The sequence below is a fragment of the Colletotrichum karsti genome, assembly GCF_011947395.1.
Source record: "Colletotrichum karsti strain CkLH20 chromosome Unknown Scaffold29, whole genome shotgun sequence".
Lineage (NCBI taxonomy): Eukaryota > Fungi > Ascomycota > Sordariomycetes > Glomerellales > Glomerellaceae > Colletotrichum > Colletotrichum karsti.
The window spans coordinates 330,372-355,628 of record NW_024065929.1 but is presented as its reverse complement, the minus strand read 5'-3'; the positions used below and the strand labels follow the sequence as shown (position 1 = coordinate 355,628).

Sequence of the window (25,257 nt, the reverse complement as noted above, 5' to 3'; positions counted from 1 at the left end):
ACGAGCACGCTCCCGACTTCGGTCCGTGTCGTTGCATGTCATGTTAGCATTCTTGCCAAGCTATTCTGGACCGCCTCTTTTATAACCCCCCTCTCCTCTCAAACCCGACAAGCTCGAAAGCTTGCTCGAGTCAGCTAACCGTTTCGCAGGGTCTTCCCCTCAATCTTCCGTCGACCCGTTCAGCCCATATTCTAGTGCCAACCCGTCCTGCTGGAACGCGCCCACTTTCCTGGGTTTGTTTGTTTCTCAATTTACCAACATACCCCACAGCGTAGGGCGCACTCGGTATACTTTACGACAATGGTTTACACCGGAAAGCCCTCCGGCGGGTGCAAGCTGTGTAGGATTAGGAAGGTCAAGTGCGACGAGGCCAAGCCGTTTTGCATGCGATGCACCAAGTCGAAGCGACACTGTCCGGGGTACGGCGCCGTCGTCCGCGACCAGGGGAAGCCGTCGGCGGAGAAGCTGAGGAAGATGAAGGCCGGCAGCTCCGAGAGCACCGGCGCTGTGGATCCGTCGATACCGATCAAGAGCATCGAGACGGATTGTTGCATGGATACGACGGCCATCAGCAAAAGACGGGGTTCGACGCCGAACTTCAGGCTGGGCGACAAAGAAGGCGACCTCATGAGCGTGCTGGAGAAGGTTCCCGGGGGGCTCATGGACTCACTGGACGAGCAAGCGTCGTGTCTTTTTCTCTCCGAGTTCGTCAACGTGCCGCTTACACCGACGGCCCGGGGGTACTACGCATTCATACCAAGATTCCTCGGCAGCGGCAAGGTTTCAATATGTCTGTCGCAGGCGTTCAAGGCGACATCCATGGCGACGTTGGCGATGAAGCAGTCAAAGGGTATGAGAGGGCCGGCGTTACTCCGCGCTCAGGAGCATCACCTCAAGGCGTTGCGGGCAGTAGGCCAGGCCATCGCGGATCCGAAGGAGATGCATAGTGACCAGACACTGGGTGCCGTGCTCATGCTAGCATTCTACGAGGTATATGAGACCCATGCCATTCTATACTGGCGGCTTTACTAAGTGATTGCTAGTCATTAATGTCGAAAGACTCAATGAAAGAGTATATAAGTCATCTGAAGGGAGCCGCAAGGATCGTTCAGATGCGCGGGAATAAAGTACTCGAGACGACCGAGGGAAAGGAGTTGTTCGCCATGACACGCAACCAATGCCTCTCAGTGCAGAGCTTATTCAAAGAAGCGGAAATGACAAGCTACTCATGGCTCCTGTACAACGAGGCCGTCAACGAGAACAACCGCCCAACCGTCGACATCAGCCTGCTGAGCAGTCGACTTCAGCAAGCGATCGACTCCATCATCGGCAAGGCCAGCGAACCGAGTCCCGAGGCCCTCGCGACAATGACGGAGCTGCTCGGCAAGGCACGAAAACTGGAGGCAGAATTCCGCAAAATCAACGACAACAATCCCAGTCCCACATGGAAAGTCGACACGGCGGAGTGGGTTTTCGATCGGACCGACGAAGAACTCGATACCGAGCCAACCTTCGAGGGACAAGTCTACAAGTTCTTCAACCTTCCGATGGCGGTCCTGCACCTGGTCACCTGGTGCACTCATCTGAATCTCATCTCAACCATCATGCGATCCACATCGTGGCTCGCCTCGGCCGGCAGAGAGGGCATCGAAGACGACGAGGAGTACGACGAGCTCGTCCGAGTCGCGACGAATCGCGTCGAGGACATCGTCGCGGCGGTCCCTTACTTCTGCAGTTGGAACGGCTACGGGGTTATCGTTTCCCAGTTCCCCTGCGGTACCACGAAGCCGGACGACCCGCTCAAGGGAGAGGCCGGGCTCATCGTCATGTGGCCCGTCGCCATGGCGATGAAGAGCGATTACGCGACCGCGCGTCAAAGGCGATACCTACGCGGCCGCCTGCGGTACATAGCGGATGTGTCTGGTATCAGCCAGGCCAAGTTCTTTGTGAGCGAGATTTGATGGCATGATGTTCCGTCTTGGGTTGGCGTTTTCGGTTGGCATTGGGAGGTGCACTGGATGCGGGATACCACTCAGCTATGGGCGCTGAGAAACAGCTAATGTGAGCTTTCAATCTCGGGGTTGGCATGTCACGATTGTCCTCACGGCGCGTCTTCTTCATTATTCGAGATAGTAAATATGACTTCATGACCCGATACTTATCTCTTGCCCATCTCTTTTGCGTACATCTCTTTTGCGTATTAGATGTTTGTGGCATTCTTCCAGGCCCATGTGATTCTGTTTTCGTTGGGAATAGAACACAGTGTGCTCATGTGCTCATTCTGTCCCAGTCGTGGCAGTCCGGCACAAGAGACCCACGATTTCCGGACTCACAAGCCATGATCAGAAGTCACGATCAACATTCAACATTCGGCTCCGGAAGTCCGGTCGCACTCGGAACAGACGGATTCCAAGTGCATGAGGTGACTTGCATCGTTAGCCTCGTGGAAACATTTCCCAAAAGACGCAGGATGGGAAATTTCCAGAGAACGGCGTTCGGACCAGAGGCCGTCCGTCGTGCAGAATCCCACCTAGCCGTCTGCATCTGCCGATAGTTTCATCCCATCACCGAAATGGAGTCACTTTGTGTTTCGCCCGTTCGCCAGCCTGCAGGGCTCCTGAGGGGAGTGTTTAGAGTTTTGACTTCTGGTTCGGTTTCCCAAGATGCTGTCTGGTGTCCGGATGTGAATAGCAGCTCGCGTCGTCCAGCTGTTAAATGACGTAATCGCTCAACCATGTGAGAGCCAAGGGTCTCACTACATAGTATCCTCCTCTGTCTACGTGTACGCGAAAATGAAGCCCGACGCGTTTCCGGTGATAGACAAGTGCTTTCTTTCTGTACTCGACCAGCCTTTCTTCATATCCTTAAACCTGTACGGAAACATGACATGTGAGAAGATTGCAGTGACAGTTGAGGCACTGAGCGCAGTCGCTTTCGCAAACCAACGAACTTCACCTAGACAGCGAATACGAATTGCTATTCTTGGAGTGCATTCTGTTCCTGGACTTGTTACGCCCAGATGAACCAAAACACCAATGCTTCATCATCGGCTTATTTTATGATTAGTAGTTCTTTTTTGACAGGCGGCGGCACGCTGCCGCTGGTTCCGCCGATCTTTTCATCTCACAAGCCCCCTTCCCGTGCATGACACATACGAGCATGTCCGTATACACCACGTGCTGATTCGACGATGCGCAGATCTGTGACGAGGTTTGAAAAGTCGTTCGAAACGCGATATTGAAAGGCACTCAGCCTGAGATGTACGCATCATAGCTATCCCCGTCTGCTGTCAGGCTCCGAGAACACGTGCACCTGCCTACTCGAGGCTCTGAGAGGAAGAGAACGTTTGAAGAGGATCCGCGTAGAATGAGCATGTCAACTACGGCGGTATTATCCAAGTTAAAGTAGTTTCGCCTTCGGCTTCCAAGGTTCTTCTGCGAAGAAGCAAAGAAGGCTGCAGCTCGTCGTGAATAACTCATCAGGATGAAGACTGGTTTTTTTCAACGAGCAAGAATGTCGCAGGGTGACTAGATGATGCGGACGAACTCACGGGGCAGCGCGTCGCCGCGAGCCGTACACCAGCCCCGGCCCGGCCCCGGCCGTCTGAATGTGCGGTGATATCGAACACGTCTTTACGTGCTAATAAACATACCAAGAAAGATATCTCGAGAACTCTTCTCCCGCTCACAAGCCATCTGACCGAAACCCCCACCCTTCGGATTCACGTCACCACGTTCGCTCTGAATAGTGAAGCAAACTTAGCACGTAAAGGAAAAGCCTCATAAACATTCCAAGAAAGATATCTTGAGATCTCTTCGCCCGCTCATAGGCAATCTGACCGAAACCCCACATCCTTCGGATCCGTGTCATCAAGTTTGCTCTGGATAGTGAACTACACTCGGTATGCAAGAAAAGGCCTTATATCTAGTCCATTTGCAGAGAATCTACCCGATTTTGGTAGTTTCGTTACAAATGAGTTAGTATTACATTAGCCAATGGCCACGATGGATGCCGAACGGAAGGCCAGACCGGCTCCGGTCCGATCACGGCCCCGCTCCGGTCTCCACTGCCTAATCCGGACACCGGAGAAGCAAGGCCCGTCCAAGAGATCAGTGATATCTCTCAACATCCACTTCACAGCTTCAAAATGGTCAAGATCGATACCGAGTAATCGGAAAAGACATTACGATTGATGAAGAATAGAATTATATCAACCCCAACCCCTCAACCCCTCAACCAACCCTCTCCCCCCTCGCCAACTCCTATCCCCTCCCATCCTCCTAGACAACTTCCCTCCCCCAAACCCCCTAAGCACAAAGCGTCAAAACAACATCCTGCTCGCTCGTACACACCTTAACCTGGCTCCCCCCCGGATTCGTACCGGCTCCCCATTCAATCCTCGGACACGTCGCCGCCCGACTCGCCACCACGACCTTGTTCCCCTGAAACGCGTCCCCGAACACGGTACTGAGATCGTACCACACCTGCGCGCCGTCGAGGTTGTACGCGAAATTCAGCTGCGGCGCCCCCGTGAACAGCCCGTCGCGCGCGCGCGTGACTTTCAGCGTCTTGCCCCCCGTCACGGCGTCCCGGACGAAGGTCTCGGCGTAGGAGCCGCCGCGCGGGGAGAGCGCGCCCGCGGAGACCGCCGAGGAGCCGACGGACCAGAGGGAGACTTCGGTCGCGCAGTTGTTCACGACGGTGGCTTTGCCGAGGGCCGCGGCGGGGGAGGCGGCGGCGAGGAGGGGGAGGAGGGATTTGAGTTGCATTTTTTTGGGTGTGGTTGTGAAGTTGTGAAGCTGTGAAGTTGTGTTTGGAAGTTTGATATGAGGATTTAGGGCTTGATGATGTCGTGATGCGGATGAGAAGAACAGCTTGGAGAGATCTTCTCTCTTGTTTATATACTCACCTCATGACATATCATCTCAGCGAGACCATGAGGAAAAAAACCCTCTCGGAGAAAAGCCATCGTCGGGCGCCTCGGGAGGAACACGCATCGGGCGACGGCACGATACCAAGCCTTGCAAAATACGAGCGGCGATCTCCACCCGTCACGATATCTCCCCATCCGCGAACGAGGCGCGATGCAGCATTTCGTCAAGATCACCTCGTCGGAGCGACCACCACGCACGGAAGCCAAGACACCAGAAACCCCACGATGTCACGATATCACAATATCCAGGACGAACACGAACGCATGCTCGCGGCTCAATAGAGTGAGACGACAACGACGGTGTGGGATCGCCGGCGGGCGGAGGTCATGAGGGCCACTGGATGAGGGAGAATACGAGGTTTAGGTAAGATGCTGCCTGCATGCGACGTCGGTTACTGGGGCCGTTCAGGATTGGCATCGTCGATGCGGCTTTGCGGGTTTCCCGATGGAGGGGGATGGGGTGACACTGTGGGGCGGCCGATCTGCCGTGTTTCTTCCCCGCATCTTCGGCGCCGCTCGGAGGTATGTGCTAGCCTGCTTACCCGTGCCAACCAGGCGGCGTGAATTCCTAGGCTGACGGCTGCAAGGGAGAGAAGAACCAGTGCCGGGCGGGATCCAAAATAGCATCCAATTCCCAGCTGAAAGCAGAAGTGCAGAGTACTCAGACACTGATGTCTCAGTCAGGGATACGGTTCAGCCCTTGCATCAGCCTAGTCGAGAGATATGGAGACGTTGGGAGGAAGCGGTGAGGGCCATGTGCTGGTCATTCGAGGCATCAACACTGCCCTGCATCAAGACACATCAGGTCACGTTGCCGCAGTGGAGAAGAAGTAGTGATATTGATAAACGGATTCCAATTCCAGCTCTTGTCGGGTATATTCGTAGTCCTTCACTCCAACGCCGAAGTTCCCATAGATAATGATCTGACGTGGTTAAAACAACACGCTTGCGCCACTTTCGCGCGGGCTTTCTGAGCCCGTAGGCCATAATGCCTTTTCGCCATACCCATATCCTCAGTCGTACAATATGTAAACAGAAATACTTTCGTGAAGTCCTGCACCGACGTCGCGGTGCCTCGCCGAGGGAATGAATCAAGAGAAGTTGGGAGAGCCAAAGGTCGGCATGGTAGACTCTTCTTTCTTGCGTTCCCTCTTGGCGTATATCAGGCCGCAGACGTTGCAAAGGGTACTGGGGCCGTCGGGGCCGGTGCGCCATTCGGGGGTTTCGACACGGCGACACTTGTGACAGGAGAAGTCGACCTTGCGGCGATTCTTGGTGCGACCGGCGGTGCTTGCGTAATCGTGGGCGGCGAGCGGTGGAGGCATGCCGCCGTAGTCCTCGGTGCCCTTCCGCTTGGGCGGCCCCGGATCATCTTTTCTGAGGGCCATGATCTCACTGATATCGCGGGCGATGCCATGTGAAAGCCTCGTCATGGCGCGGATGTCGCTGTCGGTGGGCAGAGCTTGGTCATTTGTGGTATCGTAGCCGCCTTCCGGGCCAGGGCCATTGTAACCGGAAAAATTCTCCGTCAGGCGAAGGAGTTGCTCTGCACCATGGCGGATCTGCAAGAAGATGGTCAGTAGACGACGGGAATGATGGCTGGTGACAAGACGATGATGACGGAGGATAAGGTAGAGGGCTGACATTTGGAAGATAACCGGATGGGTGGACTCACCCGCTGATGGCTCTCGCCTTGCTTCAGATGATTCAGCGACAGGCGAGGATTGGGAGAAGGAGACTGGGCATAGGTAGGTTGGTCGCCACGGAAGCCGGATGCCGGATTGGTGAAGGCGGCGGCATCAAGGCCTCGGCGTGACGAGTCGGGTCTCTGTGGTGAGGAGGATCGTGAACTCTTTGGGCCGGAAGGCATCAATCGGAGCGGGGACCCACGGAGCGGTCGGAAGCAGAGGGCTTGCACGTGGGAGCGGGACCTGGACCGGGGCCGCACGGTAACAGAATGGGACGGAATTTTGCAAGATGTCGATGATGCCGTGATGGGAAAGTTGCGATGGGAATCTGGGAGAGGAACGGGACGGGGGCGGCTGGCCCGCTCGACGGCGCCGTACGAGTGGAATCGGGTCACAGGTACCGAGCTGCGGCGACGGCTGACGGCTTCTCGGCGGTAGGTAACAGACGGTGACAAGGATCGAAAGCGGCGAATGGTGTGTTGTGTTCGTGATGGTGGTGGTGTTTGCTCGATCTTCAGACAGGAAGCAAGTGATGGAGATCGAGATTTTGGAGAGCGATCAGGCAAAAGGTATTTAGCACTGGTTTTATTCAACGGGGGGGGGAAACGGAAGGTACCAGCACCTGGCTGACTCGGCCAGCTCCTTCCAAGGTCAAGTCACAAAGAAGCGGGGTTGTGGCGAGTTCAGTCAGCAGGAGGCAAGAACTACACGTGTAAGGAAAGAAGACAGGGAAAGACCGGAGAAAATGGTAACATTGCAGGCAATAGCAAGCGCAAAAGGCAGGAAGAAACAGGCAGGAAAAAGGCCACACGCAGGGCAAGTGCACCACCCATACAATCAGCAGGGAAAGCGCAAACTGAAAAAGACGGAAAGAGGGGATGCTCTGGACCCTGAAAACTCTCTCTTCGCTGGCCCCATCGGCATGTGGCAACGTCCAATAGAATTCTCTGCTTCAGCCAACGGTGGAGCGAAACCTCCTGAAAGTCACGTTTTTTAACATAGAGCAGATCCACTCGCTTACCTCATTCAGCAGTAGTGGCCCCCGCTTGAGACCCTGGCTGGTCCATTTCGGGAAAGGTCGGGCTTGAGATTAGATAACGACCCCTCTTATCCAGAGACCCTGAACTGGAGCAGAAAAGGCAGGACCGAATGCACCGGTTTACCATCATCGTTCCTGCAACTGGCGGAGTTTATTCCGAGAGAAATGATTTGCCTGGGTTGTTGTCGCGCTTTCCGTATATACTGCTTAGAGCATGATTTAATTGGATAAAATGGTTCTAGAAGTTGCATTTCCCGAAAAACACAGCTAACAGGCCGAGTTTCGTCTGCAAAGCCACCAGCCGCAGGTTCTAGCCGTAAAGATGGCACTCCAAAGAAATACAATCCAACATGGGTACTGACTTTGAAATCTACCATTTCTGGTCCTTGGGAACCGACTCCTGCTTGCTGATGAAATATCCCATTTATCTCAATCTTCTACTATTATACGCGATTATTATATCTACATCTACCACCTTTTAATACCCTTTCCGGGACCAAAACACCATCCTCGCGAGTTTACAACTCCTCCCTCCCCCACGTGCTGTACCAACCTCCGTCCTCCTTCTCGCAACCCCATGAATCCCTCCTCTCAGGGTCGCCGCCCTTGAACTTCGACTTGGCAGGATACGCGCACAAAGGCCTCGTAGGCGCGTCGCTCTCGTTGCCCCCGCTCAATTTAAACCCCTCCAACACCTCCGGAAACGACCCCTCCTCGACCCATGCCCGCAGAGTCTCCAGCCCCTTGAGCGGATAAAACGTCCCGTTGAGCCCGTAGCAGTGATACAGCCCCGGCGCCTCGAAGTGACGGTAGTACCTGTCCGCCTTCCCGTCCCTCTCCAGCACCTTGTCGTAGTAGTCCCTCGACGTCCGCATCGTGACGCACTCGTCCGCCAGCCCGTGCCAGCTGATCATCTTCTTGCCCAGCCTCTTGAACTCGCTCAGGTCCGGGTCGTTCGCCCCGATCAGCCCCTCGTACTCCCTCCGGCTCTGCTCGAACGCCGCCTCCAGATCCGCGTAGTCCATCCCCGCCACGTCGTACCCCGGGTCCTTGTGGACCAGGTTCCGGATCCACTCCACCGACATCCGGAACGGGTGCCCCGTACACGGCCGGTCCGGCACGCTGCAGTTCACGTTCCCCAGCCCGAACCGCCCCGTGAACGGCGCCCCGATCGGGTACCCCTTGAGCCAGAGCGGCCTGCCCTCCGCGTCATGCGGCCCGCGCCAGATCTCCCTCGCAATCCTCGCCGTCGCAGCCGACATGTTCATCCGCTTATCCCCGCAGTCCAGCTCCCTCCCGACAACGCTCTCCGGATCGAAGTCGCACGCGTCCGGGTCCGCGATAACACCATCCCTGACCCCGTCCATCTCGTCGCACGCCTCGACCGCGAGCCGCGTCATCATGACCAGCTCGCACACGTGCGGGTACACCCCCATCCGGTTCATCACGAACTGCGGCCAGTACGTGCTCACGATCAGGCTCGGCTGGTTCACCGCCGGCGCGCCCGCGAGGATCCCGTCGTAATCCCCCGGGTACCGCTGCGCCTCGATGACGCCCTGCCGCCCGCCCGTCGAGCACCCGCTCCAGTACGAGTACGCCGCCGGCCGGGCGTAGAACTGCGCCACGATCTGCTTCGCGATCACCGTCATGTCGTGCACCGCGACGTGCGCGTAGTTGGTCAGTAGCCTCTCGTTGATGGTCCCGTCGTCGTTCAGCGCCCACGGCGCCTCCTCCCACGTTCGATAGTCATGTCCCGCGTCCGTCGCGCTCGCTATCGTTCTCGTATCAGCCTCCAGAACCTGCAAAGAAAACGCCAACCCGCAGCGCACCCACGTGCAGCGGTACCACAAGAACAAAAAAGGAGAAAAAGAATCAGGGCAAACTTACTCGCATACCCCTCCGCCAGCGTCGCGACAATCTTCTCGCTCCCAAACTGCCCGGCCGAGTACCCCCCGCCCCCGACGCCCACGAACCGCCCGTTCCACGCCCCCGCCGGCGGCAGCCAGACCTGCACCCGCGTCAGGTCGTCAGAGCCCGCGTGGACGTACTCGACCGTGACGTTGCAGAAGCTGACGCCCGAACTCGGGATGGCTGCGCGGCCCTCTGGCGTCGTCGCGGGCGTCCTCGTCGTCGGGGCGCCCAGGTCCGTGACGGGCTGCGCGAGGACCCTGACGACGTCTGCGCCCTCGAGCGCGGGGAAGCGGAAGGTCGTGGGCGCGCAGTGCTTCGACGAACCGTGTGTCGTCGTTTGTGTGCTTATTGCTCCTGCGGGCCCTGCTGGTGGTTGGGACCAGCGCAGGGCTGTTAGGAGAGTCTGGAGACTCTTCATTTTGACTTGATCTTGCGGCTGAAGATGTCCTGGGAATTTTTCCTTGGATTTTCTGAGGTTTGAATTGGTTATTATTTCCTCCCCGTGTTCGAATTAATTAGACCGGGTTTCCCGGAGCTGCAGTTCCGCTTGTTCGGAGGGCGTGCCTGGTGCGTGTGTGCTCAGACTTCGCAGGTCTGTGACAGATACTTCAGCTTGATGCGTCGCGAAACATCAGGCTCAGGCGGGGGTTCGGGGACGTCGAGGATCCCGTCGGCATTAAAAACGTTCGTCGCATGGCATTTGATAACCACGCGCAACAGCCAACGAACATCATTATATCTTCTCTGGAAAGACCGAAAACAACAACGGCATAGAAAGTAGACAGATGAGTTGGCAATGCAGCTATGCGGATGGCTGGACTGCCTTACCCCACATGATCGTGGCTAGCTCCGCGCCGGGAGACGCGAGACCACGTCGGTAATGCCTTCTTAGCGTGTGGCATATTGAAGAGCGTGGTTGCTTTTCTCTTCGTGAGAATGTCGTTGCGCGGCTCCGATATCTCGGGCTGGATGACTAGTCCGCGCCGTCAGCCACCTCGCCAAGCGCGGTAGGATTGTAAGTCGGCATGTTAGTCTGGTCTCGTGTAACTGTTGTCATGCCGGACTAAGGCAGTCGCATGCGAGGTGAGGCAGGTATATTGAACTTCATGGACAGGGTATGTGTAGATTCGGTGCTATTAGTCAATGGTAGACGCCGTTGTTGCAAGCTGTTTGGCCTTGATCTATTCCACATACCAGGTCTGGCTGGAAACATCCGGACTTAGTCGTCTTCCACCACTCTTGATATCAATTTTAGTAGGAATTCACTTGTGCTCTTCATTCGAAATGCCGAGTAGGGTTGAGTATGCGATATCACGATAGTCACACTCAACCACCGGCCAAGGCGAAATAGCACCCCCTGAACCATCAGCCAGACCCTATGCAAAACTATCATTGCCACTGGCATATCAATCTGAGCCATCTACTTCTTCTATCAAGCCATTAACACCGCCACGCAATCTCCAATATCAAACCCCAACCCTACCCAGCCCTCGAGAAAGCATACTCCCCAAGCCACCGATACGCCTCCCTCACCGCCCGCCACCCCTCGGACTCCCCATCACGGCTCGCGTCGCAAACATGCGGCGCCCCCTCCACCAGCACCAAGCGAGCCTCCACGCCCCGCGCCTCCATCTCCGCGGCCGTGCGCGCGGACTGCTGCCACGGGATCAGGTCGTCCGCCGTCCCGTGGACCAGGAACGTCGGCGTCTTGTACGTCCCGCTCCTGACCTGGGCCAGGGGGCTGCACCGCCGGACGTCTTCGATCGGGGGCTGCGGGAGAGTGTTCCAGTCGGAGAAGGAGGAGGAGGCTGCTTGGCGTCGGCTGGGGAGGCCGCCGATGATGACCGGGAGGGATTGGGCTTTCCAGTTCATGTGGAGGACGATGCGGGCGCGCGGGTCGGTGCGGATGCGTGGGTCGGAGAGGGGTTCCCAGGCGCCGATGGTGGTGTAGTTGGTTATCTGGATGCGGTCAGGATTATGAATAGGTATCGCGCTCATGGAGGTGTGGCTCACGGGACTATCTTGAACTGCGGCCAAGACGTCGTACTCTTCGCCTTGGTCCTCTGCCCCGATGGGCTGGATGGGATTCTGCCACCCTGCAAATATTCTTAGCATAACACTGGGAGAGAGAATCCCCGACTTACAGTCATCTTCGTAATCAGTCGGGCAGTAGAACCCCAGGATGGCGTTCGGAGGCTTGAGTCCCCTTTCCGGCGCCGTCCATCCGGTCGACAGGGCCAACTGGCCTCCCGAGGACCACCCCACGACGACGATGTTGTCCGGATCAGGCCTGACATCGGGATTGATCAGGTTGGTGTATGGAAGCTTCGTTCTGGCCCATTCGAGTGCGTCGCAGACATCGACCACCGGCCCTTCAGCCAGCCGAGTCTCTGGACAGAGGCGGTGATCCAGACTGACTGGAAGTAGACCCATATCCAGCATGATACGCGTCTGTGGAGGGCGAATGTCTTTCCGGGAAAAGATGATGTGGCTTCCGCCGTGTATCATCAAAGCTGGTGAGAGAAATGAGCAAGCTGCCCCGTCAAGTGCAGGGACGTTACCCACCTATTGGCATCTTCTTCGCAGGATTCGCCGTCAAGGGGCAATAAACATCCGCATAGATCTCTCGGGAACCCACAGTCTTATAAACCAACTCTTGTACTCTCACACCGTTGACAGCACCGGCATCCTTCACCACCTCCCGTCCCCGCGACGGAGCCCCCAACTTCCGGAACCCACAAATCACGCGAACAGTCCGGGCCTCAAGCGACTCCCCATCAGACCACCGCACCTCCGGAAACCCGGCATCGGCGAAGGCGCGCCCCCAGCTCTCCGCGTCAGCCAGGGCATGCGTCCGGCCGTCGTCGAAAAGCCACCAACCCTCGAGCAGCCCGACGATGATGTCAAAGACGTACAGCTGACGCGTGGGTGTCATCTCGATCAACGCGAGAGCGCCGTCCTCGCGGAGCATCGTGCGCAGATTCGAGAGGCTGCTGGTTATGTTGCGGGTGGCGTGGATGCAGTTTGTCGATATGATGACGTGGAACGCCTCGGTCAACTCAGGTGCGGGATCTTGTTCGATGTCCAGCACGCCGAAACTCATACCCGTGACATCGGCAAAAGAAGTTTTGGCTTTCTGGACGAGGGATGCCGATAAGTCGGTGAAATGGTACGCGAACGGGATACCGTGTTTCGTGAGCATGTCGACGATGTGGCGTGTGGTTCCTCCTGTTCCCGCTCCGACCTCTAGGATGCGGAAGGGCCCGGACCCGGTGCTGTCTTTGAAGGCCCGGCATAAGAATTTGCCGAGGAGCTGTGTGGCGGTCACGAGCATCGGCCAGTCTCTGTAGAGGTCATCCAGCCATTTTTTGTTCGCGCGGTTTCCGAAGAGGACTTGGAGGGCGTCTTGCTCTCCGACAAGGCAGGACGCAAGATGTGGTCCGACGGCGTGCAGGAGATGACGGATCGGGACGTTGGATGGATGTTTACCGATGATTTCGTGGAATATCTGCTCTCCATGAGTAGCTTCTATGTCCTTGTCACTCCTTGTGAAGGCACCATTTGCCAAATGCTCGATGATGCCTTCGTCTTCCAGGAATTGGTACAGGCGTTGGACGAGCTGTGTGTGTCGAGACAAGACGCCTGTGACGTTGGGGACGGTCATACCGGGTTCCAAAACTCTTAGGTCGCAGCCTAGATTTGTGAAGGCTTCGGTGACGTACGCGAGGACTAGGCGGACATCGTCGGGGTGCATGTCGGACCAGTATCCCAACGCTTGCGTTGCTGCTCCTAGCTGATCGAAACTGAGCCTGACGTCGTCAAAGGACTTGGAAATGGAGTTGATGACGGGCAGATCGGAGCCTTCTGACTTGAAAGGGCCGATATTTGTGTTCGGGAGTGCATCTTTAGTGGAAGTTGACACCGATCCATTCGTCTGAGCTGAACTCTTTCCCTGATTTGGTGAGTCTCCGGCCGAGGAAGGATCGGGAGTGTGTTCGTTAGCTGAGTCGAGGCCAAGTTGAGTATCGACGTGATGAATGATCGCGTTGATGTCGGGAAAGAGCAGGAACGTCGACAGATCAATCGTCACATTCAATGCAGACGCGATGTCGCTGATCATCTCGGTAGACCCCAGAGAGTCAACCCCAATATCAGGGAGACACTCCTCGCCGGAGAGCTTCTCCTCAGGAACATCGGCAATGCTAGCAGCAATCCGAAGAACATCATGACATTTGCTCTCGGGCTTGTGGCTACCTGCTGGGATTGTCTCCGTTCGTATTCTCTGACCCGTTTCGTGGGTCTTTTCTGCGTGCTGAAACTCAGACCCCTTGGTACTTCCACTCAGCAATCGCGTGAGGGAAGAACGAGACATCCTCGTGAACTCCATTCCAAGCGCAACGAGAACCGTCTTTCTGCTCTTCGCCCCGGATACGTACACGTCGACTGAGATGTTGTCTTGGTCGATGGCGGATTTGTTGGCGAAGACGAGCCAATCTTCGCTGTCCGGAGAAAACGAGGGTCCGAATTGCAGGCGCTGGATGTGATGACAGACGAGGAGGTCGTCTGGAGACACTGCCTCGTTGAAGTAGTTGACCAAGAACCCCCCAAACTGCATGAAGCTGTCGATCATCGGGGCGTTCGTCAGACGCTGATCAGGCGGGTCGCCGCTGGAAGTTGTTATCTTGACCTGACCGGCGGCTTCATTGCCTAGGCTAGCGATGGCCTTGATGCCACGGAACGAATCCGAGTATTGCACGATCTGGTTGAAGGCCCGGTAAATGTGCTTCCCGTGCATTGCTTCCGCGTCGGGGTGGTTCATGAGCTGCTCCCAGCGATGGTCTCCGATTAAGCCGTCAAAACGACCAAATTCTTGCCCTGCCCTTCGATCATTCTTCTCATGCAGAAGGACGGTTCCAGTCGTGGTGTCCTGGGCCTCGCTCGACAGTTGACTATTACCAGAAGACAGTTCAACCTTCATAGTGAAAGACCAGGCTGGCCGTAATGTTCCGAGACTTTGCAGAGTCATTGTGATCTTGGGGGGATCTTGACCGAGAACCAACGCTACTGGAGCCTTCATCGTCAGATCCTCAACTATCGGAACCCATCTCGCAGCATTCGGATCTTCCTGCAGTAAGAGGACGGCTCTCGAGGCGATCTCTATGTATGCAGAAGCCGGCATGACGGCATGGCCACACATGACGTGACCGGTGATCAGAGCCTGGAAGCGATCACTCGTGGCCGAAACTCGAAAGCATGCCTCAGTCGACCTATTGCCTTTGATGAGAGTTATGAACTCATCACTTTTCGGCTGTTCAGGCTTTGGATTTGTTGCAATCTCTGCTCCACCTTTGGCCCGGATGTACGGAAGCCAATGCCGAGTCTTCTGGAATTGATACGGAGGCGGACTCAGGTGCTGATATTGCCGCCGCTGACTACGATGGAACGGCCAGTACTGAACGCTGTGGCCTTCTTTCCATAGTCTGACTGTGACATCGACGAGGGAGTCTTGTGCATTCGGCGCAGTGAGTTGCGGAGCCATGAATGAATGGTTCTCTGGCTTCTCGGCACACGCCCGCACAAGCTGTGTTGCGGACAGTCCCCGTCCTGCTTCGAGCCAAGTCGCTCGTGGATATTTCCGCATCAGTCTCTCAACAGCATGCTGGAAGTAAACTGGACGTCTCATGTGTTCAACTACAAGACGGCTGTCGGGAGCCTCTTCCGTCCGCGTTTCGCTGCAGATCTCGAGATGAATCATTGGACTGTTCCACTGTAATCCTTCCGCAAGTTCACTGAGGGCAGGTAATGAGGATTCTGAGAATCTTGAGTGGAATCCGTGCGTGACATCTAGCCTTTGATGACGGACGGAAGAGAATGACTGAGTATCCCCAGTGATAAGATTTTCCACCCTTTCAATGGCTTCGGAGAATCCAACAAGGACGTGGCTTCTAGGCCCATTGAAGCATGCTACCTCTAGACCTTCGACCTGATCAAGTATCTCAGCAATCTGACCCCGGTCGGCTTGCAAAGCAAGCATGGTGCCTGCCTCATGACCCCAGTGCCTGTTAACGATCGATGCCCTGCCAGCGACAAGCTTGATCGCGTCGCGCAATGACAGCGCACCAGAAATGCACAGGGCGGAGAGCTGACCAAAGCTATGCCCAATGACTGCGTCAATCTTCAGTCCGCAGTCCATCCAAGACTTTGCGCAGGAGTACTGAATAGCAAACAAGGCCGTATGCAGACTGACGAGGTTTGATATAGGTGCAGGCTGAAAGATAGCAGGAAACAGTCCTTCCAGGCCGAAGCCCAAGAGCATATCGTGACAGATGTCGAGATGGTGGCGAAAGATGTGTGATGACCAGTAAACAGCCTCCGAAAGGCCAACGAACCGGCTCTCCTGGCCCCCGAAAACCAAAATGACTGGTTTGGGAAGGGGCGTTGTGGTCACGCCGCTACTTCCGGTAGCGAGCGCAGAGAGAGTTGACTCGAGATCCGAAATACTGGATACAGAAGTGGAAACAGAGTCGCCAAGTGAGTGATTGGCTCGATGACAGAGATTGAAAAGAATGTCTGAAATGTGGATATCAGGCGTGATCTGTTTCTCTCTCCGTAACCACTCGAGCAACTTTTGTGCATAAGTGGTCAAAGAGGCTTCCGTTGACGCGGTCAAAATCAGGGGCCACTTTGAAGATGGTGAAGACTTCATAGCCGGAATCGAGACATCGAGTTCAGACACAGGTGCTTCGCGAATCATGACGACGGCGTTGCTACCTGCCGCACCATAGTTGTTGACGCAAGCAACACGGTCTGATAATCTCCAAGGTGTCATATGTTCGGGAATGGCCAAGCCATCAGGCTCAAGCTCCGGAATGCTGGGGTTCAACGAGTGATAACTAGCTTGCGGTGGTATCTGACCGTGTTTCAACATCAGGATCGCCTTGATCAACCCGGCGGCTCCAGATGCAGCTTCCGCGTGACCGATATTCCCCTTGATAGATGAGAAGTAGAGTGTTGAGTCTCTGGACGGCTTCCCGAAAGCTTCTCGAAGGCTGCTAACTTCGATGGGATCGCCAACACTGGTGCCAGTCCCGTGTGCTTCGACATACGTTACATTCTCAGGTGAGATGTTGGAATGATCCATCACCTTTCTCAGCAGATTGGCTTGCGACTTGGCATTTGGCACCACGATAGGCCCTTCTTTGTGGTTCTGGCTGGTCGCCGAGCCGACGATGACTCCAAGAATGTGGTCATGCTCTTCGATCGCTGCGGATAGCGACTTCAAGACGACCACAGCAACCGCCTCGCCACGGCAGTAGCCATCAGCGCTCGCATCAAAGGGCTTACATTGACCCGAAGGACTTAGAAAACCAGCAGCTTTCAAGTCTCGGTAATCATGCGGACACGTGATGATGTTCGTACCGCCAGCAACAGCTCGACTACACTCACCCGAGGCTATAGCGCGGCAAGCAGTGTGAATGGCGACGAGCGAAGAAGAGCATGCTGTGTCGATAGTCATTGCCGGGCCTGTCCAGCCGAAATGGTGACTGACAGCGCCGCTGAGATACGATCGCCCGGTTCCTGTGGTAGCGTACGCGGTGGGAGGATGGCTGGTGAGATTGCTCGCGTAGTTATTCATCACGGCTCCGATGTAACAGCCGTAGTCGGATGGATCAGAGGAGGCCTCTGGGCTGAGCTGGCCTGAGGATTCCAAGGCCTCATACACGACTTCGAGCAGCTTCCTTTGCTGTGGATCGCAGGCTGTGGCCTCACGGGCTGACTTGTTGAAGAACTTGTGATCGAATGCGTCATACTCATCGAGGAAGTTGCCCCACCACTTGACTTGCGAGACATCTTCTGGTAGCTCATCCAGTCCAACTCTTTCTGGTGCACGAGAGACTGTGACGCCTCCAGTCGATATCAGATCCCAAAGTTCGTCGACTGAGTTGGCGCCGGGAAACCTCCCTGCCATACCAACAACAGCGACTGAGTGGGGAGGGAAGCCCGTTTGCGCAAGGTTCCCTGACGAATTCGAATCTATCTGTAGTTCCGTTTCAATGCCTAACGAACAGCCATCACCCGTGCGCCCTGGGGGCGTAGTAGGTGGTGTATGCTGGCCGCCCAGCCCATCGCAAGACCCTTGAGATATGGCTGGCTGTGTTTTCGTGATGTCCCGCAGGTCCAGAAGCCGTATATCGGAGCCTGAGACCAAAGACCGGGGAAAACAAGTTGAGATGCCTGCCATTGCGATGAACTTGTACCCTGGATTCAGGGATGCTGTAGCGAGCGTGAGAGTTTTGTACCACTCGACGGGTTTGAGCAGAGTGTTCTCCAACATGTGTCGAACAAGGTCTCCGCCAATGATGTTTCCACTTGTGGCAGATCTGACGGGAACAAGCAGCTTTCTTGGAAAGGAAAACCGAAGATCCGGAGCCTGGCTGATGAAGTCGGCGAGTCTTTCGATGTCCTCAGCATAACTGTGATGATGGAATCGGCCATCAACGCCAACCTGCTGGACGATAAACCCAGCTTCGATGAGTGCGCGTGACAACCGCAGGAGGTCGTCAGGTGAGCCCGAGATTGTGATACAATTCTCGTCAGTGACTGCCGAAACATACGCCTAGAAATATCAGTGTGATGATCATCGTTATTTTGAACAGCTTGGAAGTTTACCGTAGGATATTCTTTCAACACAACATCTACTATCTGCGAGCTTTCGGCCCACGAATGCTTCACCCTCACAGAGATGCAGGTTGTCTGAGTAAAAGTGGCGTCGTAGTCGACATAGGCACCAATACAAACTGCCAGTCGAAGAGTCCGTATTGCAGTTTTAACAAGCGCTTCCTCTGTAGGAGATGTTGCGACTGTGATAGCAGATAAGAGGCCAACACAAAAGCCTTGAGCACCGCCCTCCAGTTTCTCAAGCAGTGATTGTTGCCCATCACAATCCTCACTTATTGATCGAACGAGGCAGATGTATTGGATGAACTGGATCAAGAAGTTGATGGGAAAAGTGAGGACCGACGGCGATCTCGGAAGGCGAGATGGAAATGGATCCCCATGCTTGAGCCAGCCGACGAGGCCACTTAAAATCGAATGACCAGGAACGCATGAGAGCCGTGGATCATGATCTAGTAATCTGGACCAGAAGTTTTGTAGGTCTATTACAGCGAAGAGCAGTCTTGAGAGTCGCTTATCCGAGAGAAGATGAGCACGCAAGTTGGCGAGATGCTCAGGTGATGGTCGGCCCTGCGGCCCAAAAACAATCATGGATGGAAACATTTTGAGATTCTTTTCCAATGTAGGTCCAATGATACCCAAAAATGGTGATTGGAGATCTCAACGTATTAGCTGGCTGATGAAGGCTGTAGATGTTGCCAAAATGCCGCGCAGAGACGGCGAACCGGCCCCAGAGAAAATTAGGGAAGCTGAACTGTCGGATTTCCACGAGTCTGCTGCTATTACGTGAGGGCAATAGTCAAAAAAGCCGAGGCATATATCAGCATCAACTCTAGACAATTCCAGCAATGCACCTGTGAAAAGGATTGCTCGTAACCTTTGGGCAAACAGACGTTGTATGAGGCTCCGGCCAGCACGGAAATCACAAGAAACCACAAGACCATGCTGCACGTCACTCGTTCCAGGAGACATTGTGCTGAACTCACATAGCATGCCATGACTCTCCCATCATAGGGTGTGGTTGCAGTAAAACGTTGAAACCGTGAGTCGTATTCATCTGATTTCGTTCAACTAAACTCTTTCTAGGTAGGGGTTACATTGCTTCTACCCTAGCGTGAACAAAAAGCTCAGAAAAACCTTGCTGATGAATCTCGCCATGAATTTTTCGGTTAGCACGAGGTAGCAAATCCCTCTGATGGTGTGGTGTCAGCCGCCCCAAACCTAGTCAACATGGGTTGAAGATTGGGACATCGGTCCGTCAGTCTGAACATGATATGCGAATCACAAAACTGGTCAAGCTTTCTCTCACACGATTTGGAAAGCTTAGTGCAGAATTAGGTTTCCGGTATCATGATTTTCATTCTGTCTGTTGAAAACTCTAGGTGTGGCGAGTAATCCGTTCAGCCATAGCTCCATGAGGGCCTAGTTTGCCCCCATGCCGTTGGGGATGATGGCCTTCTGGAGCAATGTAGGTGGTCACTTGCAGCTTTCCACCTCTTACCATCATAGACAACCACATGTGCACACCCCGTGACTCCTTCAGTTTCCTGTGTGTGACGATCTGGTGTAAAGAGTCCCAGTAGGCATCTACATATTGACCCCGACCATGGATTTCCATCCAATTCGTGATTGCGGAAGCGATGGCCTCATCGTCCGCTCCGTAGTGGCAAACTGGAATGTAGAACTTGACATCGGGCAACTCCTCTCGACCAAGTCCAATATCGAAGTAGTACGCAAAAGTTCCCCACAGGCCTTCAGTGTCAACACCATCGGTCGAAACATTGTACCTAGGAGCTCTGGGAAGGTCTTTGTTCCGAGGGAAGTCCGCCGGTAGATTGCACACAGCTTTCATAAGCTCCCAAGCGTTGTCGAGAATGACTGGGTCGATCTTGATCATACCGCCCATGGTGAGAATCGACTGGACGCTCTCGAATGATGTGCGTGCCTCGACGCAGTAGAACTTGATGCGCGCATTTGCTGGCTTGACAACATCGATACCAAGCCAGAGCGGTGTCATGGTCAACCCAAGCTTTGGCGCGTCGTTCTTGACGAAAGAAAAGACCTTCGAGAAGGTACGAGTCTCAGGGACAGCTGTTGAGATTGCTTCTTCCCAAATATTCATAGGGGTAAGACCAACTTGACCAAGCTTGCGCGGGAAGAAGTAGGCCTTGGGGAGAATCTCGTGACCCAAGAATTCAAAGCCAAGGCAGACATTCGTCATGATGGATCGTTCATTGGTGTCCAGGTATTTGTGCTGGGCGGCGTCGTAGAACTTCCCGATGAAGTGGTTGAAGAGGCTCATGTCGAGGGACGGGATTTGCGGCTTCATGGCGTAGAGCATCTCGGTAGCAGGCTTGAGATTCAAAGGATCCATGTAGGTGCCTGCAAATCTGCTAAAAGGTTCCATAACCATGCGGATCTCGGGCTTGGTATTGGACTCGTTCCATCTCCAGCTGTACTCGATGTGGGTGCCGTCGAGAGACAGCCCACTATCTCCGCTCGCCGTTCCGAGTCCGCTTAGGTTTGGGGAGTTTCCCAGCCTGGGGACGACATGGTGGTGAACGAAGAGCAAGTACTCGTACTGATCCTCGAGAGTGTAGTCGGCGTTGCGAAAAAGGGTCGCGAAATGGGGCCCAACGAGGTTCCACCAGTAATCGCTGTGCTCATCTCTGGGCGGGAGCCATTTTGACACTGACTGCAAGACGGACTTTCGTGGGCTCGGTTTGTGATTCACATTTGATTTTGGGGTGACTGTTCCGCTACTAGCTATGATCTTTCCCCGTTCTTTGGGAAGCTGAGCGTACTAGTCAGTATCTTTACGATCATGAAGCTCCAAGGTGAAAGAACAGGACTTACCGAGTCCCGCGAAGGCATCTGAAAAACAGAGACAGACTGCATAACGAACCACTGCAGTTTTCAGGCGTTCAATGAGGATGAATGAAGTTGAGGTCCAACAGATGGCGCAATTCCAAAAGAAGCTGTGCGAATGTCAAACTATGAAGAGAGCTCAGCTTCATGGAGCTCTTTCTGTCATCCAGGGCTATGAGGTTCGTCAAATGCCAAGCGCTTGGATCGGCTGCGAATTGGAGCTCTGGCCACCACATCCAACATATCCCAGATGCATGTTTCTTTGATTCGGCGTCCCAATCTTGTCCGTTAAACATTGGTGACACCAAGAGCTTCGGTCATGCCTGTTTGGTCGACGACACCATGAGTCAAGGGCTATGTGCCCTCAAATGACATCCCCAGCCGCTATGTTGTCAAGACAACATAGATGGTGTGTAACGACAGGGAAATGAACATATGATAACTTCGAATCAGGTGAATGTATCCGGAACCTTGAGTGGTATTTCGTCCGGTGCTGATCCGCGGTGCTGGTAACACATGTCCGTCTCAAATCTCAACCCACCCCACATCAGCTCGACCGGGGAAACTCTATCGGTAGTTTCTCCAGTTGGCTCCATTCTCTGTGACAGCAAATCAATTAAACCTCCAAGATGCACAAACTTTGGCTCAAATGAGACCAAAGCACCTAAACAGGATTCCTTTCTCAAACCACTTGCCTTGCTTGAGGTGATGATGCCCTGGTTTGCGATGGTTCGATTCCAGTTGTGTCCAACTGCCCACCTAGCCGCTCAAGTCAGTACTCTTGCGACGCAAGCAACAGGCGGGGTTACCGTCAACAGGCTGGTTCCATTAAACATATAGTACCAAAAATGGGAGAAACGTAATCCCCGAATAGCGGGCATTTGTAGGGCGTAATTCTCACTCGTCATTTTCAAAGTCCATATCGGTGAGGGAAATTTGAAAATTGCAACGAGATGAATTGAATATTTATCACCTCCTAAGATTCTTCAGTGATACCATTCAAATATGCAGACCTCAAAAGGATTTGACAAAACCAGCCCAATGGGTGCTTCCCGCGACGAAGGACATATTGTTAGCAAGACGGATTATGAATCCTCAACGGGTTCACGGCGAGCTCGCTGGTCAATATTTGGTCTCGCCATTTCTTGCTTAACTTTGAGCTGGTGGTTTCTTCCTCAAGCTGTCCGCCTCATTGAGCCTCTTTGGGGCAGTGGGCGGGTTCATCACGGCCAAGCTATCAACCAAATCGTTCGAAAGTACAATCTCACAGTCGGGGCGAGGTGGATGAACTTAGGTGTGTATTAGCGACATTTTTAAGTGCATGGTTAACTGAAGTTGTGATATAGATGGAGGTTTCTGGAGAGGCATCTTTGTCTGCAATGGCGAGACTCCATGCCCGACTTTATTGGCGGAAGAGGGGGACATCGTCGAGTTGAACGTTCACAATGATCTGTTCGGCCAAGTATCGATCCACTGGTCGGGCATGAATCACAGAAGGTGAGAGGACGCGCATGATGGGATTACCAGGAGATATAATTCGATTATACTAACAATTGAATAGATTCGGCTTTTGGAATGACGGGACTGGGGGTCTCAACCAGGTACATATTATCCCCCTTTTGGGCCATCTGGCTGTGCTCTACTAACCAGACAATGCCCTAGTATGGACTTCTTCAACGAGGAAACTTCACATCGAAATATGACACCACGGGGCACTGGGGCCTGAATTGGTATGCTGACCACACCGGTGTTGGCATTATGGATGGTGCTCATGGCCTGGCATACGTCGCACCTTCGCCGTCTCGCCCCAGGCCTTATCATCGCATCACGACCTCTCCTAATGAGCTGGTCATGATAAGCGAAGCAGAGCGCAACGCTCAACACATACTTGTCTGGAACTACTACCGGAGAGACGTCACCTGGCGCGTTCTTGAGATGAGAAGCGAAGGGACCAACCTCGACTGCTACGACTCTATTCTTGTCAATTCAAAAGGCCGACGACATTGCCGCCACCCCAACTTCTCAACTCTGAACGGCCATCAACTGGATGAGTCAGGATGTATGATAGAGCAAGGAAATGATGGTGTGCGATGTACTCCTACTGATACAGATTATGAGGTACTTCTCTCTGTATTCTCAACAATGCGTCCCATGCTAAACCTCTTCAGGTGATCGAAACCCACGGCAGACCTTGGATTATGCTCAATGTTTTGAACATTGGTTTTGAGCATGCCGTTCGATTTACCATTGATGATCACAAGATGTGGATTGTTGCGAACGACGGAGGCTTCGTCGAGCCGGTGCTGGTTGACGTGCTCTACATCACCAACGGTGCTCGCTACACCATCTTAGTCAAGCTCGATCGAGAAGGCGCCGACTACGCGATGCGCCTAGTGTCAACAAGCAATCGTCAAAATCTCCAAGGATATTCTATCCTGCGATATCCGGTACGCTTCTCATTAATTCCCTCTTACTTGTGCTCAATTAACAAGATACAGGCATTGCGATACCCATCACATGGTGCTCCCATGGAAATACATGATCCTCCGAGCGGCTCGGCACCCTGTGTAATTCCTGATGGCTCCATTCATCCCAAATGCAACACGACAACACCGGAGTCCCTGGCGCCGTATCCGCCGTCAGCTCCACCACGAGCAAACCGAACTCTGCACTTCCAAATTGCCCAGAAGCCTTCGCGATATGAGAAGCACGTCACGGAGACTTTCCTGAACGAGAAGCCGTGGCAGCTTTACCATGCACAAATGGCTCCTCTGTTGTTTATCAACAACCCATCAGCCATTGAGCCACCGATTGTGGGAGATCTTCCTTGGGGCACGACCGTCGACGTGATCGTCCAAAACACAGTCGACGACACGATGCCGCTCTACAAACATGGAGACCCCATGTTCCTCCTCGGATCCAAGCCCAACGCCACGTGGGAGTGGGACACGGTTGAGGACGCCATCGCGGCTGGGACGGCAAAGCTTAACCTCAAGAACCCCGCCCTGCAGCTTGTCCACGACGTGCCGCCTCTTGGCTGGGCAGTGCTCCGGTGGCAGATCCGCGTGCGCGGTGCCACCATGCTGCATTCGAATAAGTTCAAGTACTACGCGGTAAGATCCCTTTCGCCATGTGCTTTCAGTGGTCGGCCCGATCTGACTTACCCGTTCAAAGATGGGAATGTCGGTTCCGTTACTCGAGGGCCTAGATTCAACGGGCTTCCAAGTTCCTCAGCATGTGAAAAGCATGCCACATGTCGAATTCACGCCCAAAAATGACGGTGTCTTTGGCTAAAATGTTTTAAGATTCCGTCAAGCAACGCGCGGCGAAGGAGAGAAAGACTGAATGGTTCCCAGCAGGATGTTCCTTACATCCCAAGTTCGATGTTTGCAAAGAACGTGCCGTCGTCCGGACATCCAGAAAAACGCGTCTACTCGGATAGTCTCCGGTAGCATGTTCCGTTTTTAGTCCCAAAATGGATATATGAAACTTGTGTTCCCGAGTAACTCGTATTCTAGTGTTGGCTGTACTCACTATTGTTCGCGTGGCCAGCATGTTCCCCCAAATTTAGTTTTCTTCTCATTCTGAACTATAATCGTCGCGTCTGATGTGAACATCGAACGGAAGTTTATATGTTTCCGTGAAAAGTACAGCCAATAGAATTGTCCCCTAAAGTGATCTATGCAACAACGTAAGGTTTTCGGCATGTTTAGTCTGCAACACAGCAGTCGAAGTAATAGTTCCCGGTCGAGAAACCCACCGGAGCCTGCTCCGCGCGCCGCGCATCGCGGGTTTTCGAACATTTCAACATCCAATCAACACCGGTCAGTTTGACTCGCTGCCAGTGCGAGACATTCAAGGATGGCTGGGATTTGCGTGTGAAAAAGGGTGCCGAAAGCGACTCATGATCTCTTGAAGGTAGTGTAAACAGTCGATCATGAACATGAAAGCTTGCTTTACTACACCCTCATTCTTACTTTCAGTGTTGAGATACATGGAGCTAGTTTACCAATCTTCATGACTTAGTTTGATATGTTGTTCCATTAGAATGGTTGCAATCACACAGTCTGCGGTCAGATACGGCCTCAGTGGTAAATAAACCTTCGATTACGTTGAGAGCGAACTTTATGCACGTCTACGCT

At 54.0% G+C, this 25,257-nt stretch overlaps 6 protein-coding genes across 6 annotated transcripts; 2 read left to right on the top strand and 4 right to left on the bottom strand.

Annotated features, from left to right (window-relative positions):
- Nucleotides 1-300: 300 nt before the first annotated feature.
- Nucleotides 301-1,961, top strand: CkaCkLH20_08621 (uncharacterized protein; the record flags this gene model as incomplete). The annotated part of the gene is made up of 2 exons (XM_038891336.1): nucleotides 301-990; nucleotides 1,044-1,961. 2 exons carry the CDS (start codon nucleotides 301-303, stop codon nucleotides 1,959-1,961), a joined length of 1,608 nt encoding a protein of 535 aa, XP_038743348.1.
- Nucleotides 1,962-4,307: 2,346 nt separating this feature from the next.
- CkaCkLH20_08620 (Bys1 family protein) lies at nucleotides 4,308-4,769 on the bottom strand (the record flags this gene model as incomplete). The annotated part of the gene is made up of 1 exon (XM_038891335.1): nucleotides 4,308-4,769. The coding sequence occupies one exon, from the start codon at nucleotides 4,767-4,769 to the stop codon at nucleotides 4,308-4,310; it is 462 nt and encodes a 153-aa protein (XP_038743347.1).
- A 1,255-nt stretch (nucleotides 4,770-6,024) lies between these two features.
- Nucleotides 6,025-6,579, bottom strand: CkaCkLH20_08619 (uncharacterized protein; the record flags this gene model as incomplete). The annotated part of the gene is made up of 1 exon (XM_038891334.1): nucleotides 6,025-6,579. The coding sequence occupies one exon, from the start codon at nucleotides 6,577-6,579 to the stop codon at nucleotides 6,025-6,027; it is 555 nt and encodes a 184-aa protein (XP_038743346.1).
- A 1,599-nt stretch (nucleotides 6,580-8,178) lies between these two features.
- Nucleotides 8,179-9,989, bottom strand: CkaCkLH20_08618 (tannase and feruloyl esterase; the record flags this gene model as incomplete). Its single annotated transcript, XM_038891333.1, has 2 exons — nucleotides 8,179-9,431; nucleotides 9,548-9,989. The coding sequence occupies 2 exons, from the start codon at nucleotides 9,987-9,989 to the stop codon at nucleotides 8,179-8,181; spliced, it is 1,695 nt and encodes a 564-aa protein (XP_038743345.1).
- Nucleotides 9,990-11,050: 1,061 nt separating this feature from the next.
- On the bottom strand, nucleotides 11,051-21,145 carry CkaCkLH20_08617 (beta-ketoacyl synthase; the record flags this gene model as incomplete). The annotated part of the gene is made up of 6 exons (XM_038891332.1): nucleotides 11,051-11,667; nucleotides 11,716-12,084; nucleotides 12,137-17,554; nucleotides 17,795-18,188; nucleotides 19,749-21,041; nucleotides 21,104-21,145. 6 exons carry the CDS (start codon nucleotides 21,143-21,145, stop codon nucleotides 11,051-11,053), a joined length of 8,133 nt encoding a protein of 2,710 aa, XP_038743344.1.
- Nucleotides 21,146-22,156: 1,011 nt separating this feature from the next.
- Nucleotides 22,157-24,409, top strand: CkaCkLH20_08616 (multicopper oxidase; the record flags this gene model as incomplete). Its single annotated transcript, XM_038891331.1, has 7 exons — nucleotides 22,157-22,409; nucleotides 22,462-22,612; nucleotides 22,677-22,716; nucleotides 22,778-23,233; nucleotides 23,284-23,562; nucleotides 23,614-24,228; nucleotides 24,290-24,409. 7 exons carry the CDS (start codon nucleotides 22,157-22,159, stop codon nucleotides 24,407-24,409), a joined length of 1,914 nt encoding a protein of 637 aa, XP_038743343.1.
- Between the last annotated feature and the right edge of the window lie 848 nt (nucleotides 24,410-25,257).